The sequence below is a fragment of the Nomascus leucogenys genome, chromosome 6 (assembly GCF_006542625.1).
Source record: "Nomascus leucogenys isolate Asia chromosome 6, Asia_NLE_v1, whole genome shotgun sequence".
NCBI lineage: Eukaryota > Metazoa > Chordata > Mammalia > Primates > Hylobatidae > Nomascus > Nomascus leucogenys.
Genome location: NC_044386.1, coordinates 93,448,069 through 93,464,131, shown reverse-complemented (window position 1 = coordinate 93,464,131; position 16,063 = coordinate 93,448,069). Strand labels below are relative to the sequence as shown.

The 16,063-nt window shown below is 49.5% G+C and overlaps 1 protein-coding gene across 1 annotated transcript; it reads left to right on the top strand.

Annotated features, from left to right (window-relative positions):
* Positions 1-2,550: 2,550 nt before the first annotated feature.
* LOC100594253 (golgin subfamily A member 6C) lies at positions 2,551-14,235 on the top strand. The gene is made up of 18 exons (XM_030813830.1): positions 2,551-2,634; positions 4,318-4,437; positions 6,282-6,368; positions 7,220-7,258; positions 7,524-7,574; positions 7,673-7,754; positions 7,851-7,957; positions 8,965-9,051; positions 9,160-9,267; positions 9,462-9,549; positions 9,946-10,454; positions 10,731-10,799; positions 12,120-12,195; positions 12,624-12,712; positions 13,277-13,379; positions 13,463-13,566; positions 13,656-13,809; positions 13,896-14,235. The coding sequence occupies exons 1-18, from the start codon at positions 2,551-2,553 to the stop codon at positions 14,108-14,110; spliced, it is 2,172 nt and encodes a 723-aa protein (XP_030669690.1). The 3' UTR covers positions 14,111-14,235.
* The last annotated feature ends 1,828 nt before the right edge of the window (positions 14,236-16,063 follow it).

The following is a 16,063-nucleotide window of genomic DNA, read 5'->3' as shown; positions in this document are numbered from 1 at the left end:
TTTTTATCCTGCTGATTGAAAGCATTTTAACATAAACAGGAGCAGGACAGACTGTAATTATCTAGATCTTGCTCTGTCACCCAGGCTGGAGTGCAGTGGCTTGATCATAGCTACCACAGCCTCATACTCTGAGCTGAAGCGATTTTCGTACCTCAGCCTCCCAAGTAGCTAGGACTACAGGTGTGTGCCACCACGCCCAGCTAATTTTTAAAATTTTTTGTAGAGATGCGAATTCACTATGCTGCCCAGGCTGGTCTTGAACTCCTGACTTAAAGTGATCCTCCCACCTTGGCTTGCCAAAGTGTTGGGCTTACAGGCATGAACTACTGCTCCGGGCCGAGAGCTCATTTTGTTTGCTAGTGGTGATCTTGGTATCTTTTTATATTTGAGGCTTTGCTGCTAGTGCTGAAGTATTACACTCACCATCCGAGGTTTGCAGGACTTTTGTTTTAATATTGAATAGATGGAACTGTTTAGTTCTGCATCTTTGCAGGCATACAAAATGTGCCTACCAGGACTGTGCTTTATATCCATTGAAAGCAAGAAGTAATACAGTAAAACTTTGCCTGGCTAGAGGCTTTGGAAGAATGGTGTATTCTGATTTAATGCTATTAACTTGGAAGTGTGAAGGTGAAAAGAATTCAAAACTTACATTTCCTGTTGAATGCAATTTGAAAATACAGCCAGTGATTCCACTTTTCTTCTCTAGTAAGTTTGGACATTCTGATCTACTTACTGTTTTATTATAGAACAGCTAGTGTGCCTGAGACTGACATTGTGAAGACACTTTTTAAAAAACTTGAGAGGTAAGAGGGTGTAAATGGTATTGTATGAGATCAGACTGGATGAGAACTGACACTTGTAAATATACTTTTTAGGCTGGATCTCTGATTGCCATTTGTTTTCTTATTTAACTCATAAAAATAAAACAATTGGGTGGAGGGTGGGAGTAGGAAGGAGATTTATGTCTTTTAATTGCATTCCATTGTTTCATATCAAGACAGAACACATGGCATCCCTGGCTTTGGACCTACAGAAGGAAACACGTTTTTCTACCTGCTGTATGCCGGAGGTTCTTGAACACCTGGAGGGATCACTGCAGCACAGATTGCTGAGCCCTACTCCAGAGTTTCTGAGTCACCAGGTCAGGGTGGGGCCTGATAATTTGCACTTATAAAAAGTTCTCAGGTTCTGCTGGTGCTGCTAGTCCAGAGACTACATTTTTGAGAACCACTCTTGTCTACTAACTGTAAATTGTAGAACTCTAGAACAAAGCTTAGTTTGGTGTGGGAAAAGAAGCTCACAGGTTATGGAGCAAATCATGAAAGATTGAACCCTTGATCCCAGCCTAGTGTGGAATTCAGGTAACAGGCAATACACAGTGACATAACACAATTCTTGGTTTTCATGATTGCAAGTCATAGCCAAGTATCAAGTGAGAAATTCAGTTTCATTTGCAAGGCTTAGAGAGACCAGGTGATTCTAGAAAAATAGGCCTTGCATATGCTTTAAACCAGTAAAGAGCTTTGAGTGCTTATTAAATGGAAAGCTTTGTGTTTTTATTTATTTTTATTTTTTTTTTTTTTTGAGATGGAGTCTCAGTCTGTCACCCAGGCTGGAGTGCAGTGGCGTGACCTTGGCTCACTGCAACTTCCGCCTCCTGGGTTCAAGTGATTCTCCTGCCTCAGCCTCCCGAGTAGCTGGGATTACAGGTACCCACCACCACACCTGGCTAGTTTTTGTATTTCGAGTAGAGACGGGGTTTCACCATGTTGGCCAGGCTGGTCTTGAACTTCTGACCTAAGGTGATCCACCCACCTAGGCCTCCCAAAGTGCTGGGATTACAGGTGTGAGCCACCACACCTGGCCCAAAAGCTTTGTGTTTTTAAAGATATTAGACATGTTTCTTGTTTTTTTAAAAATCTTAATAATGTAGGAGAATAAGGGAAATGTTTTTTTCCAAAACAGAGAAATCACTGTGATTATTTTACCTTATTGGAATGTTGGATAATATAGTCCACTTCATTCATTAATCATCAAACATGCTATGGATTTTCCATTTTTATAGGATTTGTGTCTTAACTGGGGTAATACTGGTAATTCTTATACTCCATCTGAAGATGAAAAATGTAGGCCAAAATCATAGAACATGCATAGAAGCTGGATAATGAAGACAGCTCTGGAGGAACATGTGGATACACACATACTGACACACATATATATAAGGTATAAACACATATATATTTTAAAGTTTATTTTTAACATTTTAAAGCAAAAGCCGGCCCTCCCCTCTCCCGGATTAGGCAGGCCCCACCCCTCTCCCCAAGTGGGCGGGGACAGCAGTTGCATGGGCAGCATTCCTTGTGATGTCACAGGTTCCTCTGGACACACTGCTGCCTGGCCACGCCTCTTTTCCCTTTCATCTTTCTCATTGACCAATGGGATTGGAGCATTAAGGCCACACCCCTATTCTGCATTCTAGTGTGGCCCTGGTTACGCCTCCTGGCTCAGTCACACAGCCGCCTGGTAGGTGACTGGAGGTGTTCGCTGATGTGGCCCCAACCCTACCTCCCTCCCCACCCCATGATGTTAGAAGAAACTCGACAGAAAAAATTGGCAGCAGCCAAGAAAAAGGTAAAAAGCCAAGAAAAAGGTCATGGCCCCCCCAACCTAGCCAGAGATTCCCTCTGATGACAAGACCACTCCCAGAGTCCATATCACTCCTGAGGCACACCGGGCTCGCCCCCCCACCCCGGTGCCTCTGGGCTCCCCCAACCAAAGTCTCCTCAGTCAGCCCCGCCCCTTCAGCAAGCAGCCCAGCCTCTGCCCTCGCCAGTCACCCTGCGGTGACTTTGGGTGGGTGACTGCTGGGGCTCCCTGCTCCTTATTCAGCCCTCACGTCCTGCCACCTCAAGCCCAACCTCCCTGAGTTCTTTGGGCTCACCTCTCCAAGGACCTGGGCCCCCAGCCCCAACTCCCCAGCATTGCCAGTCATCCCTGGGTGACTTTGGGCTGGTGACTCCCGGGGTTCCCTGAGCAGACTCTGCTCTCCCCTCCTGCTGACCCAAGCCCGACCTCCCTGGGCTCTCTGGACTGGCATCTCCAAGGACCTGGGTCCCGCCCTACGCCCCCCTCCCCCATCGTGGATTGGCAACTCAGCCATTGCACTGGTGTGGTTCCCCCCACCCCCAGGAGGAGTGGAATGTAGTGATGTCACAATCCCCCTAGGAACTGTCATTACTGCTGCAAGACCGGCCTTTGATTTTACAACCCAGTCCCCTAAGCATTCTCACCCCATTTCTGGTTCCTCTGGTCACAGCACAAATTTCCAGCTAGAAGGGAAATGGGGACTATGGGACCTAGAGCAAGAGGTTTCAGGCTGCCTTACTCCCTTCACATAGACATGGACAGTGTGAAAAGCCTCCACTTCCCCTGTGAGCTCAAAACATTGACAGTATCTCTGGGTGGTGATGGGAGAATGGGTTTGGTTTGGTTTTCTCCCAGGCTTCTACTCTCCAGAGAGACTTTAACATTTTTTTCTGAGTTCTCCACCTCATATTCTAATTCTCCACGGTTCTGGGACCAGACTGCCCTTCAGTCAGTGGTCTCTGAAGTGAGATTTGCTCATCTTCTGTGGAATAGATCTTGGGAAACTGAACTTGACAGCTTGAATCTTCCTCATATCATCTCAACTTGGGGTACATTGAGTGCCACAGGATAAATGTGGGAGATCTTTCTGAAGCATCAGTTTCCCTTGATTCTCTTGAGAGAGAAAAAACATTAATGTACTTAGGGATGACCCTCATGTAGGTTTCTAAGAGTATACCAGACTTCTCTCTGAAAAGAGACTTGGGTTGTCCTCTTTCTGATAAATTCCCAGATTTAACAAAAAAGCTGCCTTCTGCCATGAGGACACATTGATATAAAAGTTTGAGAGATACTGGTGCACTTCTTCCCACTAACAGACATGTGAGGATGTGTGACTCTAAACCATACAGCGTGTAGTTCCTGCCTATGTAATGTTTAGTTTTCTACCTCTGCCTCTGGTTTTGGTCCCTGGCAGATGCTGATTCATGGCAAAACCCCAGAGCTTGGAGTCAGAAAACTGAGTTTAAGTTCCATTATTCCCCCCCGACTTTTTTTTTTAGCCATAATATCCATCCCGCTCAATCACTAGGTGATTGTGACAACACCTTGTACAGTTGTTGGTGGCATTAAATCAGTTGGTGTATAAGAGTATTTTGCAAAAACTGTAAGGAGGGTGTGGCTGTAGGGGCCGGTAGTTCTCATGAGTATTACTGCTCTTCTTTCCCACAGCTAAAAGAATATCAGCAGAGGAACAGCCCTGCTGTTCCAGCAGGAGCGAAGACAAAAAAGAAAAAAACTGGCAGTAGCCCTGAGACAACCACTTCTAGTGGTTGCCACTCACCTGGGGATGTGAGTCTTGGCTGGCCTGGCTCCTGGTGACAGGGGGCCCAAGGGGCAGTAGAGGGTGATTGTTGAGATTGCTGGGTACTGGTTAAGAATTCTGGGTTTGAATCCTGCTTCTCCATCTTCTAGGGATCTGATTTATGGCAAGTTGCTTGAGCTCTTTGGGCCTCTCTTTTCACATCTGTAAAATAAGGGTAGTATTGTTTGACTCCCATTTGTGAAGTTTAAATGAGATTCCAGATACCCAGGAAATGGTCATTGCTGTTTGATTTTCCTGATCCCCACTCTCAAGGGGAAGCTAGGCTAATGAGTACAGCCGCTTGCCATAAGGCTGTCCTTTTAGGAGTCACTGAAGGGGGCCCAGGGTGTGGTGAGGAGAGCCCCAGGCACTAGGAGCAAGAGAAGGTCTAACTTGCCACCAGCTTGCTGGGTGACCACAGAAAAATCACTTCTGCTGAGCCTCAGTTTCCTCCTCTATAAGATGATACTGGATAAGATCAGTGTCTTTCAAACTTGTTTTTTAGCTGGAGCCCCCTTAGTTCAAGTGAACTCTTACCCAGGAGTCTGTTTTTTTAATGGAGGTGGAGGTCTGGCGCTCTACCAGATTCATCACCCATGTCCTGGGCCTGAGGAGAGGGGTCCAGTGGGCGTATTAAGAGCTGCATTGGTCAGCTGACTCCACTCTGTGACTGCATCACTCAGGGGACTTTTCTATCTATTTGTTCCTGTCCCTGGAAAGGCAGCAGGTGGCCATTTGGAAGAATGGCACAGGCCATGGTTTTAATCTCCTCTGCTCTTCTTCAGCGTTCCCTTTTCCTGAACCCACATCTTCCTCCTACCCTGACTTTCTTGCTTCTCTCTAAGCCACTTCTGTCTTTCACCCCCTGTCCTTGTTTTTCCCTTGTCACCTCCTGTAGATTCAGGACATTCTGAAGGTGCTGGTGTCCAACCTTAACCACTCCAATGGGGTAGCACTCCCCCATTGGACAAGTGGAAGGTGAGGCAGTGCCAAGACCCCTCTCTGGCTTGCTGTCTGCAGCTGTGCATGGCCCTGAGGCTTCTCTGGTTTGGGGGATACTTGGCCTCTGCCTTGTTTTATGTTGCTGCCATTAACCTTCAGCCTGTTTCTGCTTCTTCACCCGCTTGATTGATTGGGTTTTTTCCTTCCCTGCATCTTTTATCATCTTGGAAATGGTGAGACCTTAAAGTTTAAAAGTAATTTGGGAATAATGTACACAGCAGGCATGTGGGATTTGGGCCCTTTTTTTTTTGAGACAGAGTCTCACTCTGTCTCCCAGACTGGAGTTGAGTGGTGCGATCTCAGCTCACTACAACTTCTGCCTCCCGGGTTCAAGCGATTCTCTTGCCTTAGCCTCCTGAGTAGCTGGGATTACAGGCACCTGCCACCACGCCTGGCTAATCTTTGTATTTTTAGTAGAGGTTAGGTTTCACCATGTTGGCCAGGCTGGTCTTGAACTCCTGACCTTAAGTGATCCACTAGCCTCAGCCTCCCGAACTGCTGGGATTACGTGTGTGAACCACTGTGCCCGGCTCCTTGCTGTTTTTATACTTTCTCTGTATACATAACTGTTTCCCATGTAAGTTTTTTTTTAAAATTTCTCATTTTTATTACTCCTGCATCATCTGTTACCCTGAAAGATCTGGAAGTAAGAGGTCCTGGGCTGAGGTGCAGTGACTCTGCAGGCCAGCCTTCCAACCTCCTCTCACAGTGGGGGCTGGGTGACCCTCTGCCAGCTGAGACAGCCCACACACACCCCAGCCCTAATGATTGTTCTCTCTACCTCTCCCCACAATCCTCTTCCAACTCCTCCTCTCTGCATGTGCCTCAGATCCAGTACCAAGAACTAGCAACAGCCCTGCAGTCAAGCTCCATGACAATCAATCAACTCAATGAAAACATAGAATCATTGATAAGAGTCCAGTGGGGTCCCCTGATTCCACGCTGCCAATCCTGGGCTTTAGTTTCCCCTTGGGGCCCTGAAGAAAGGGGCTGGAGGCCCCTGGTGCCAAGGGCAAATGGGGAGCTGGAGCACCCAGGCCTCATCTGGAGGGACCCCAGAGCACAGAGCATGCAGCATGGCTCTTCTGTTGCTGCCCTCTTTGCCGACTCTCTCTTCTCCAGACACCCCTGCTCCAGTCCTTGCCACACACGCCCTGGGGTTGTCACCTCTCAGGGAAGTGCTAGCCTGACTGGTTGTCAGGGGCCCTGTATTTCTGCTCTGACTCAGTCCCTAATTTGCTTTGAGTCTGGACAAGCCACCTGTCCTCCTTGGGCTCGTGTTTCTGGAGGAGGTAGAGCATCAAAGGTCTCTGTTAGCTCTGAGAGTCTGAGATTTAAAGGCCCCTAGAATGGAAAGCTCAGGGCCAAGGGCTCCTGTCTGTCCTTTTCCATCCTATATCTGCTGTGAAGAACCATACCTGGCCCGTATGTGCTCAGTAAATGTTTGTTGAATGAAGGCACCTTTCTAAATCACAAGCTGGCAGAAGGGTGGGTCTTCCTGAGACTCCCTCTCTAGAGGTTTATGTTACTGTCTTTTCAAGAGAATCCAGATTCAGACTTTGAGTTCTGTGGCTGTGGGCAAAAACCAACAAAGACGCAATTCCTCTGTCCTTGGGAGCTTGAGGAGAGCTGACCAGTTCGTGTTGCCATTGGGTCTGAGAATGTTGCCTTTAAAATCCATTGCTGGCCCCTGCCTACCGCTTCCTGGTCAGGGGAATAGAGCTGAGGGGGCCACTCTCAGTCACCTGAATTTGACTCTCCCCACAGAAACAGCAGAAGGAACAACCGGAACATCAGCTGGAAGAAGTAACGTGATTTCTTTGTTTGCTCACAACATGACTGCTGGGTTTGGGGGGCACTCAGCTGTAGAGGCGCCAGTCTCATCTTGCCCACTCCCAGCCTGGGGAAGAAGGCTCACCCCTCAGATTCCACCCCATCCCCACAGGGTCCCTGATAACCTGGTCCCATGGGTGGGCCTGTCCTGGGGCATTGGTGGCATTCTGGGGGCATGTCTCTTGCTGTGCCATCTCTGCCTCCCTGTGGTAAGAGCTCTGTCTTCCTCTTCCTATAGGCAAAGAAAGCAAACAATGAAATACACAAAGCACAAACGGAGCAGTTAGAGGTGAGTGGCGGGTGGGGTCTTTCTCCTGTCCTCTGGAGAATGTTTCTTTCCTTCTCTTTCAGCACTTCTTGGCTTTTCTCCCAAACGTTCAATTCCAGGCAATCAACATCCTCACGTTGGAAAAGGAAGACTTGAAGACCGCCCTTTACCATACTAAACGTGCTGCCCGACACTTCGAAGGTGGGAATCTGGGCATCCCATCATCCTTCAACCTGGCACTTTGACAGGTCTTTAGGGGGAGTCTTTTGGGCCCCATCTCAACCTCTCTCATTACAGAAGAGTCCAAGGATCTGGCTGGCCGCCTGCAATACTCCTTACAGCGTATTCAAGAATTGGAGCGGGCTCTCTGTGCTGTGTCTACACAGCAGCGGGAAGAGGACAGGGTGAGTCCAACCAGCTGCCCCATCCCCTGGCAGCCTGGCTTCCCAGATGGAGGAGTGAGCCTAAAGTTCCCTTCTGCAGGATGGAGTGTCATGCCCAGAAGGCAGCATGCTCATTTCTCACTACTTTTGTGTATGGTTGTTAGAGGCAGCCTGGGGCTGAGTCAGCTGCTGTGGGTGAGTTGGGGGGCACTGTGGGGAGTGAGCACTGGATGCAGAGCTCAGAGGCCAAGTGCCTGCCCTGCCCTTTCCTGGCTGTGGCCTTGGCCAAGTCCTAGGTGGGGTATTGGGTAGTTGTTCTGTGAAGGTACAGAAGAGTACTTTTAGTATGTTACCGTTTCTGTAGAGAGAGGAAAGGTGTGTGTGTGTACTATGATAATATACAAAAACATGTCTGCAAGCATTCATAAAAAACTCAGGAGAGAGTAACAGGGTGCCTGGGAGACACCTCCCTTCTATACCTTCTGAGTTTGGGACTATATGAATGTATCATCCTTTCAAAAAGCAAACAAAAGATTAATTTCCCCCTTCCTATCTGTGCCCCCACCCCCAGCAAGAAAAATGGGCTTAGAGAATAGGATAGACCTGGGTGTTCAAATCCCAGCTCTGTCTAAGTGATCTTAGGCAAGCACTTAACCTCGAACACTCGATGTTTTTCATCTACAGAATAGAGGTAATCCTAGTAACTCTCATATGGTGGTTGTGAGGATTAAATGGGATTGCTAGCATGGAACCTGGTGAAGCACTCCATAACGGTGCAAACAGTGGTAGTAATAACAGCAATAACAATAGCAATATTATCTGATCTCTCTGGGCCTCTGTTAGCCAGCTGTAAATTCGATCTCTCCCTGTCCCTTCCAACTTTACTGAGTTCTTTTAATAACCAGGCCACGGGCTTGGAAATGCCTTGATCTTTACTAACCGAGTTGTATATTGAGCCTAGCCCTAGCCCTTTTAAGGGGCACTGCCTGGGCTCCCCAGATCGAAACTTCTCACTCTTCACCATCCAGTCCTTGAGCTGCAGTGAAGCGATCCTCCAGCGGCGGTTACAGCAGACCCTAAAGGAGCGGGCGCTGCTGAACGCCCATGTAACACAGGTGAGGCTTTGCAGAGGGAGGGATGTGGAAGGAAGATGACCCCAGGTGGCCAGGAGCAGGTGAGGACCAGTGACAGCCCTTCCTAACTTCTGTGCCCATTTCTTGCAGGTGACAGAGTCACTTAAACAAGTCCATCTACAAAGAGAGGAGTATGCACATTGTATAAAAGCAGAGAGGGCCCGGTGGCAGGAGAGGATGAGAAAAATCTCGGTGGAGGTGAGACCTGACCCTTCAAGCCCCCAACCTTAGATAGGTCACTGGATCTTTCTGGGCATCTGTAAAATGGGAATAGTACAGCCAGAGGTGGTCATGGGTCTGGGCTTTGTGGAGATGGGGGCAGAGAGGGAGATGGTAGCCTGTCCAGCCACCAGCCCCTCTCTCCAGGGCCCTTTCCCCTGTGCTTTGGGCAGACTCTCCTATTGAAGGAGGAGAAGAAGCGCGACATACATCGGATACAGGAGCTGGAGAGGAGCTTGTCCGGACTCCAAAACCGGATGGGTAAGATGGGGCTGGTGTGACCTGAGAGCAGGACTGGCATCAGAGGTCTGTGGGGGTGGCTTAGAATGCTCCAGGGAGGTGAGTGGATGGAAGGGCTTTGAGGCAGAGGGAAAGAGGTCTGTGCCAGGAGATGGCAAGTTTTGTCATCTCCATAAGCCTCAGGGTCCCCATCAGCAAAGAGGAAGGAGTGCCCATTGTCAGCCACCCACAGTGCTCTCTATGTGAAAGTGGCTTGGAAATTGGCTACCATCGGGTGCGACGCATCATTAGCAGTGAGGCCAAGGTTGGGAACCCTGAGAGGAGCTGTGCATCAAGAGGAGGGTTGTTTTTTTGAGGGGTGGGTGGGTAGGGGGGGTGGGGAATCCAGAGGCCCTTGTTGTCTGCTTCGTTTCTCAGCTGAGCCCCCATCCCTGGCGCCCCCAGCAGTGACCTCTGTGGTGGAGCAGCTACAGGATGAGGCCAAACAGCTGAGGAAGGAGGTGGAGGTACTGGAGGGAAAGCTCCAATCCCAGGTGAAAAACAATCAGGCCTTGAGTCTCCTGAGCAAGGAACAAAAGCAGAGGCTCCAGGAGCAGGAGCAGAGGCTCCAAGAGCAGGAGGAGCAGAGGGCGCGGGAGCAGGAGAGACTGTGTCAACAAAAGGAAATGCTACGGGAGCAGGGCAAGAGGCTGCGAAAGCAGGAGCAGAGGCTGCGAAAGGAGGAGGAAAGGCTGCGAAAGGAGGAGGAGAGGCTGCAAAAGGAGGAGGAAAGGCTGTGGGTCCAGGAAGAGAGGCTGTGGGAGAAGGACGAGAGGCTACAGAAGCAGGAGGAGAGGCTGCGAAAGTGGGAGGAGAGACTCGCGCTCTCCCAGAACCACAAGCTCGACAAGCAGCTGGCCGAGCCACAGCGCGGCTTCGAGGATCTGGTGGGTTGCCCCACCTGGGGAGCCTGCCCTCATCCCTGTCCCTCCAGGCCTTTGTTTCCCCACCTGTAAAATGGGGCAGTGTAGCCCTCACATGAAATGGTACTTCTAAAGGCACCTGTGAGCTACAGCTCATCAGGCCCTGCTCTGATAGCTATGGGGGAGAAGGGATGATTTTTCTAACCTGTCTCCACCCTTCCCAGTGACATGGGAGGCAGACACCCAGTTCTGGTGTCTCCAGCTGCAGTGGGTCGCCACTGATTACTTCTGTCTGTGCAGAACAACGAGAACAAGAGCGCAGTGCATTTGGAGCAGGGAGTAATGGAGCTGCAGGAGAAGCTAGACGAGGTGAAGGAGATGGTAACCCCCACCCCATTCAAGAAGGGCTGGGAGGCGGGCACCAGCCTCTGGGGAGGGGAGGTGCCGGGCCAAAGGCAGCTCTAGCTGGGGGGCAGGTGACCCCAGCACCCTCCAGGGCAGCCCTATGAATGTTTCTTGCTTCCTGCCCTCTGACTTTTAGAGGTGGGTAGCCCTGGGCTCCTCTCAGATCTGGACATCATCATCCCAGCTAGAGGCACGGAGCCCCCCAATCATAGGGGAAGAGACAGTGGTACAACAGGCTCCTTATCTGGGCATGGTGGCTCGCACCTGTAATCCCAGCACTTTGGGAGGCTGAGGCAGGAGAATCCCTTGAGGTCAGGAGTTTGAGACCAGCCTGGCCAACATAGTGAAACCTCACCTCTACTAAAATTACAACAACAAAAAATTAGCCAGGCATGGTGGCGCATGCCTGTAATCCCAGCTACTCAGGAGGCTGAGGCATGAGAATCGCTTGAGCCCAGGTGGTGGAGGTTGCAGTGAGCTGAGATTGCACCACTGCACTCCAGCCTGGGCCACAGAGTGACATTGTCTAAAAACAAAAAAGCCTCCTTAGATTCAAACTAGATTCTGGCCTGGGTTCCGCTGGTCACTGTTCAACTACTGTTCATCTTTTAGTCTCTGTTTCTGTAACTTCAAAAGAAAGTTAGCATTTTCCTTGCAGAGGCGCTGAGGATTGAATGAGAGAATACATGGAAAGCATTAGGCATGTAGCACACTTAGCAGATGGTGGTTGGCTCCCTCTGCTTTTCCACCAGTCTGTGGCCTACAGTTTAAATGGTGGGAAGAAGGACATGAGATTTGAGGCTGGGGAAGGAGGTATGGGGTTCTAGGCAAGGGAGGAAGCCTCTTAGGCCTGGAGCAAGGGACCAGGGTCCTGGGCAGGTGACAGAGCCCCACAGTGCCCTTGCTACCCTATTAATGGTCCCAGAATCTGGAAGCCAGCCACCATGTGCCCTCATGCCCAGGGTCTTCCTGCAGGTGGAGCTGAAGAGCCAAGAGTCTCAGAGTCTGCAGCAGCAGCGAGACTAGTACCTGGGTCGCCTGCAGCAGTACATGGCCACCTATCAGCAGCTGACCTCTGAGAAGGAGGCGCTGCACAGGCAGTTACTGCTGCAGACCCAGCTTGTGGACCAGCTGCAGCAGCAGGAAGCTTGGGGCAAAGCGGTGGCTGAGATGGCCCACCAAAAGTTGCAGGAGACCCAGGGGACGGAGTTGCTGAGGACGGGGCCCCGAGGGGGATGACCTGGCAACCTCTGTGGCTTCTCACTCTGCTTCCTGTCCCCTTAGGAGCACCTAGAAGCTGCCAGCCAGCGGAACCAACTGCTGGAGACCCAGTTGAGCCTCATGGCTCTCCCTGGAGAAGGTACAGGAGACCACTCAGAGGAAGAGGAGAGAGCCCCAGCAGGAATGGGGGACTGTTAGCAGCATAGGATTGAAGGGTTGGAAGAGACCTTTAGAACAGCTGGTAGTTATGCCAACCGGGTGTCTGCACTAAGTTCGGCATCAATATGGTGACCTCCTGGGAGCAGGGGGCCACCAGGTTGCCTAAGGATGAATGAACTGGCCCAGATCAGAAAGGGAGCAGGTCAGGACTCCCGCACCGACTGGTAGTGGGACTGTGCCTGGGCAATATAGCAAAATCTTGGTTCTTAAAAGGAAAAATAACAGCAGCTCATTCCCCTTTGGGGAGGGTCTGGCTCAGGGTTACACAGTGAGGGTGGGGACAGAGGTGGGCCCACAGTACCAACTTTGTTGGGTTGTCTGAGGACCCTTCTGGCCACCTCCCTACAGGAGATGGAGAACATCTGGGCAGTGAGGAGGAGGAGGCGCCTCGGCCCACGCCAAACATCCCGGAGGACCTGGAGAGCCGGGAGGCCACAGTGAGCCTGACTTTCCCTGCCCCACTTTGCCACCTTCCTCTGTGGTCCCTCCCAGACCCCCTTATGCTCTTGGTTTTCCTGCCTTCTGATTTCTCTGGCCCCTCACCCCTTCTGGGAGCCAGTGGTCAGACACCTTGTCACCTGTGACCAACAGGTGCACTCTCTGAGGCCCCAAGGGAAGGGGCTGTGCTTCACCTCCCTGCGTCATTTGTTCTGTCTATGCCCCTACAAGAATACTCACCTCTTGCCTTCAAGTGGCATTTTTCAACTCCGCTGGAGCCAGTTCCCAGGAGGAGCAGGCACGGCTATGTGGGCAGTGGAAGGTGCGAAGGCTGTGCTGCCTGCACCTGGCTCATCTGGTGGCCTTGGCCTGGAAGGAGCCAGAGGCAGAGGCCCCGGCCCCAGGGAGGACTGGGGATGAGTTTGTGTGTGGGGAGAGCTACCGGGCCCTGAAGGAGGCCATGGAGAAGGTGAAAGTGAGTGAGTCCTGGCATGGGCCTAGAAAAGTGGGGGCGGGGCAGAACAGGTCACTCCCAAGATGTGACCCCATTATTTTGGCTCCAGAGCAGCTTTATGGACCTCCTGAAGGAGAAGGCGGACGGGAAGGAGCAGGTGGAGAAACTAGAGCTTGAAGTCATCCAGCCCTCTGGAGCGACAGATGGCATGAGTGAGTGGGAGGCCAGGGCACGGGCACGGGGAGCTGCAGGGTCATCGGAGGGACCCTAGTGTCTGAGCCTTGTCCTCTCGCAGGAGAGTCCTTCACCGTATATGAAAGCCAGGGGGCAGTGCCAAACACGCGGCACCAGCAGATGGAGGATGTCATCAGGCTGGCCCGGAACAAGGAGGAGATCAAGGTAGGGCGTGCAACCTCTCTGCGGGGGTGGGGGTCGGCATGGGTGCTGGTGCAGGCTCCAGGGTGGGAGCTGAGCACCCCTCCCTTCAGGTGAAGCTGCTGGAGCTGCAAGAGCTGGTGTTGCCCCTTGTGGGCAACCACGAGGGTCATGGCAAATTCCTCACCGCTGCCCAGAACCCTGCTGATGAGCCCGCTCCAGGGGCCCCAGCCCCCCAGGAACTTGGGGCTGCCGGTGAGCAGGATGGTGAGTAGAGCCCTCAGGCGGGGTGGGCAGGCAGAAGCAGGGGAGGTTTGCATTGTGCTCAGACCCCTGCCTCCTTCTCTCCAAAGATTTTTATGAGGTGAGCCTGGACAACAGCGTGGAGCCTGCACCAGGAGCGGCCAGGGAGGGTTCTCCCCATGACAACCCCACTGCACAGCAGATCGTGCAGCTGCTTCCTGTAATGCAGGACACCCAGGAGCACCCACGCTTGCCTAGCAAACCCTGCGTGCCATTCTTTTACCGGGCAGCCGAGAACAGGGAGACAAACATCATCATCATCTAAGAGCTGGTCAAGAAATTTAAAAACAACAACAAAAAGTGATGGGGTTAATCTCCTACACAATTCATTTACTCCATTTGAATGTTAGAGCCACTCACATTTATTTGTGTTTCTAATTTACTGTTTAAATTTATTTGTAAAAAGTTAAGGGAGAGTTGGTCTTTCCCTGATGTTCACTCTGGCATCCTTTAGCATTTTTGTTTTTAATTTGATAATTGTAGGTCATTAGCATGCATATCGAGTTTGCCCTTAGGTGGGAATTCAAACACACAAAGACCCACTATTTGCACAAAACGATTCTTACTGGTTTGGAACAGGCTGCCATGCTTTTTTAATGTTATTGCAGCATGTATATTCATTACAGAATTCAGATAAAATTTGCTTATATTCTGCTATTACATTTGATCGAATCCTAATCACAGTGAGCTCTTCATTAGCTCAATATGTGGCTTGCCCTCAAGTGCGCACTGTTTATTACTTTGTAATATGCCACTGTGAGTACTGACCTTTAGAGTTGTTTAAAGGCTGAGAACTGGAAACAGCCTTTCTCCTATTTTCTGTGTATTGGGGATGGGAATAGTAACATTTTGGGGAGCTTTTTAAATCTCAGGGAAGAGGAAAGCGGCCTGCTCTGGCAGGTGTGTACAGGATAGAGTGTTTCATGTGTTCTGGTGCCAAGAATGAGCGCTGTACTATGGTAGTTCCCTTAGGATTTGTATGTGTTCTGGGCTCCTGAAGATATTGCATCATGAGCTGCAGCAGTTGTACCCTTTCTTGATGACCTAAAAAGGGATTATTTCTGAGGAATGAAAGGCTCCCATCATTGACTGTGGATGTGGAAAACCTTTTCTAGCTTAGAGCATTTATATCTACAATACATTGTAAAGTCAGAGTTCATGTTACCTGTTTTAATCACATGAGTATATGTCCCAGTACACAGAAGGGCACTGGTTAGCATTCTTCTTAATGTATTTAGTAAAGATTGTAAGAAATCCTTTAAGAGCTTAAATGTCCCCGGAAGAGGCATACAGGCTCTAGTCAAGAATGAATTCGAGTGAAGGAAAGCTGTGTGACACTTGGCTTTCCTCTATGTTCATGGAGCTTCTTTGAGGCTAGAAGATTGGTTTTTACCATCTAGACCTCGCTGGCTAATACCTATTCATCAGCCACATTGGTTACTCTGACATAGGAATTTACTTCTTTTCTTTGAATGGAAAACACTTTAAAAATAATAACAACCATTATTATAAACCAATATATGTGAGAGTACTTAGTTGAAACAAAAAGGAGTTTTAGTAGACAGTATTATACTACATACGAAAATCAAGGCAAAGTTTATGCAACTTAAAATGTTTACAAGCCGCAATGCAATCTAATGTTTGTGAATGTCAAAGTATTATGAGGAAAAGTGTCTATACAATCACAGAGTTATGTTTCCTCACAAAGTTCTTCACAAAGAGTGAAATATGTTTTTATACCTCTTGGTTTCAGTTAGAGGCATATTTTGTGCCATATTTATGTTAATGTGCCTATACGTGATGAATGAATTATTTCAGTCATACGTTGCCTAAATCATAACTTTAAGATGCTTGGGAAAGAATCAACAGCTAAAACCTCATGAAGTTCTAATGTCTGTGTTCCAAAATACGTCACATTATTAGGATGCAGGGAGAGATGTATGTGCGCTCTCTGGGGTGGGCATTTCTAGTTACTAGACCATCTCCATTTTTAGCATTTGGCATCCTCATGATGCTTTTATAAATATGACATTAATAGGAGAGCAATAATACAATTTTACAGATGGAATAACAGATGTGCCTGCATTCACTGAAAGAGTGCAAATATTAAGTCCTTGTGACTTCAACTGACTCTTCCAAATTGTATGAATTTATCAATATATTAGATAAACTCAGTTTCAGAATGATAAAGAAAAACAGACCAAATAATGTGGCTAAT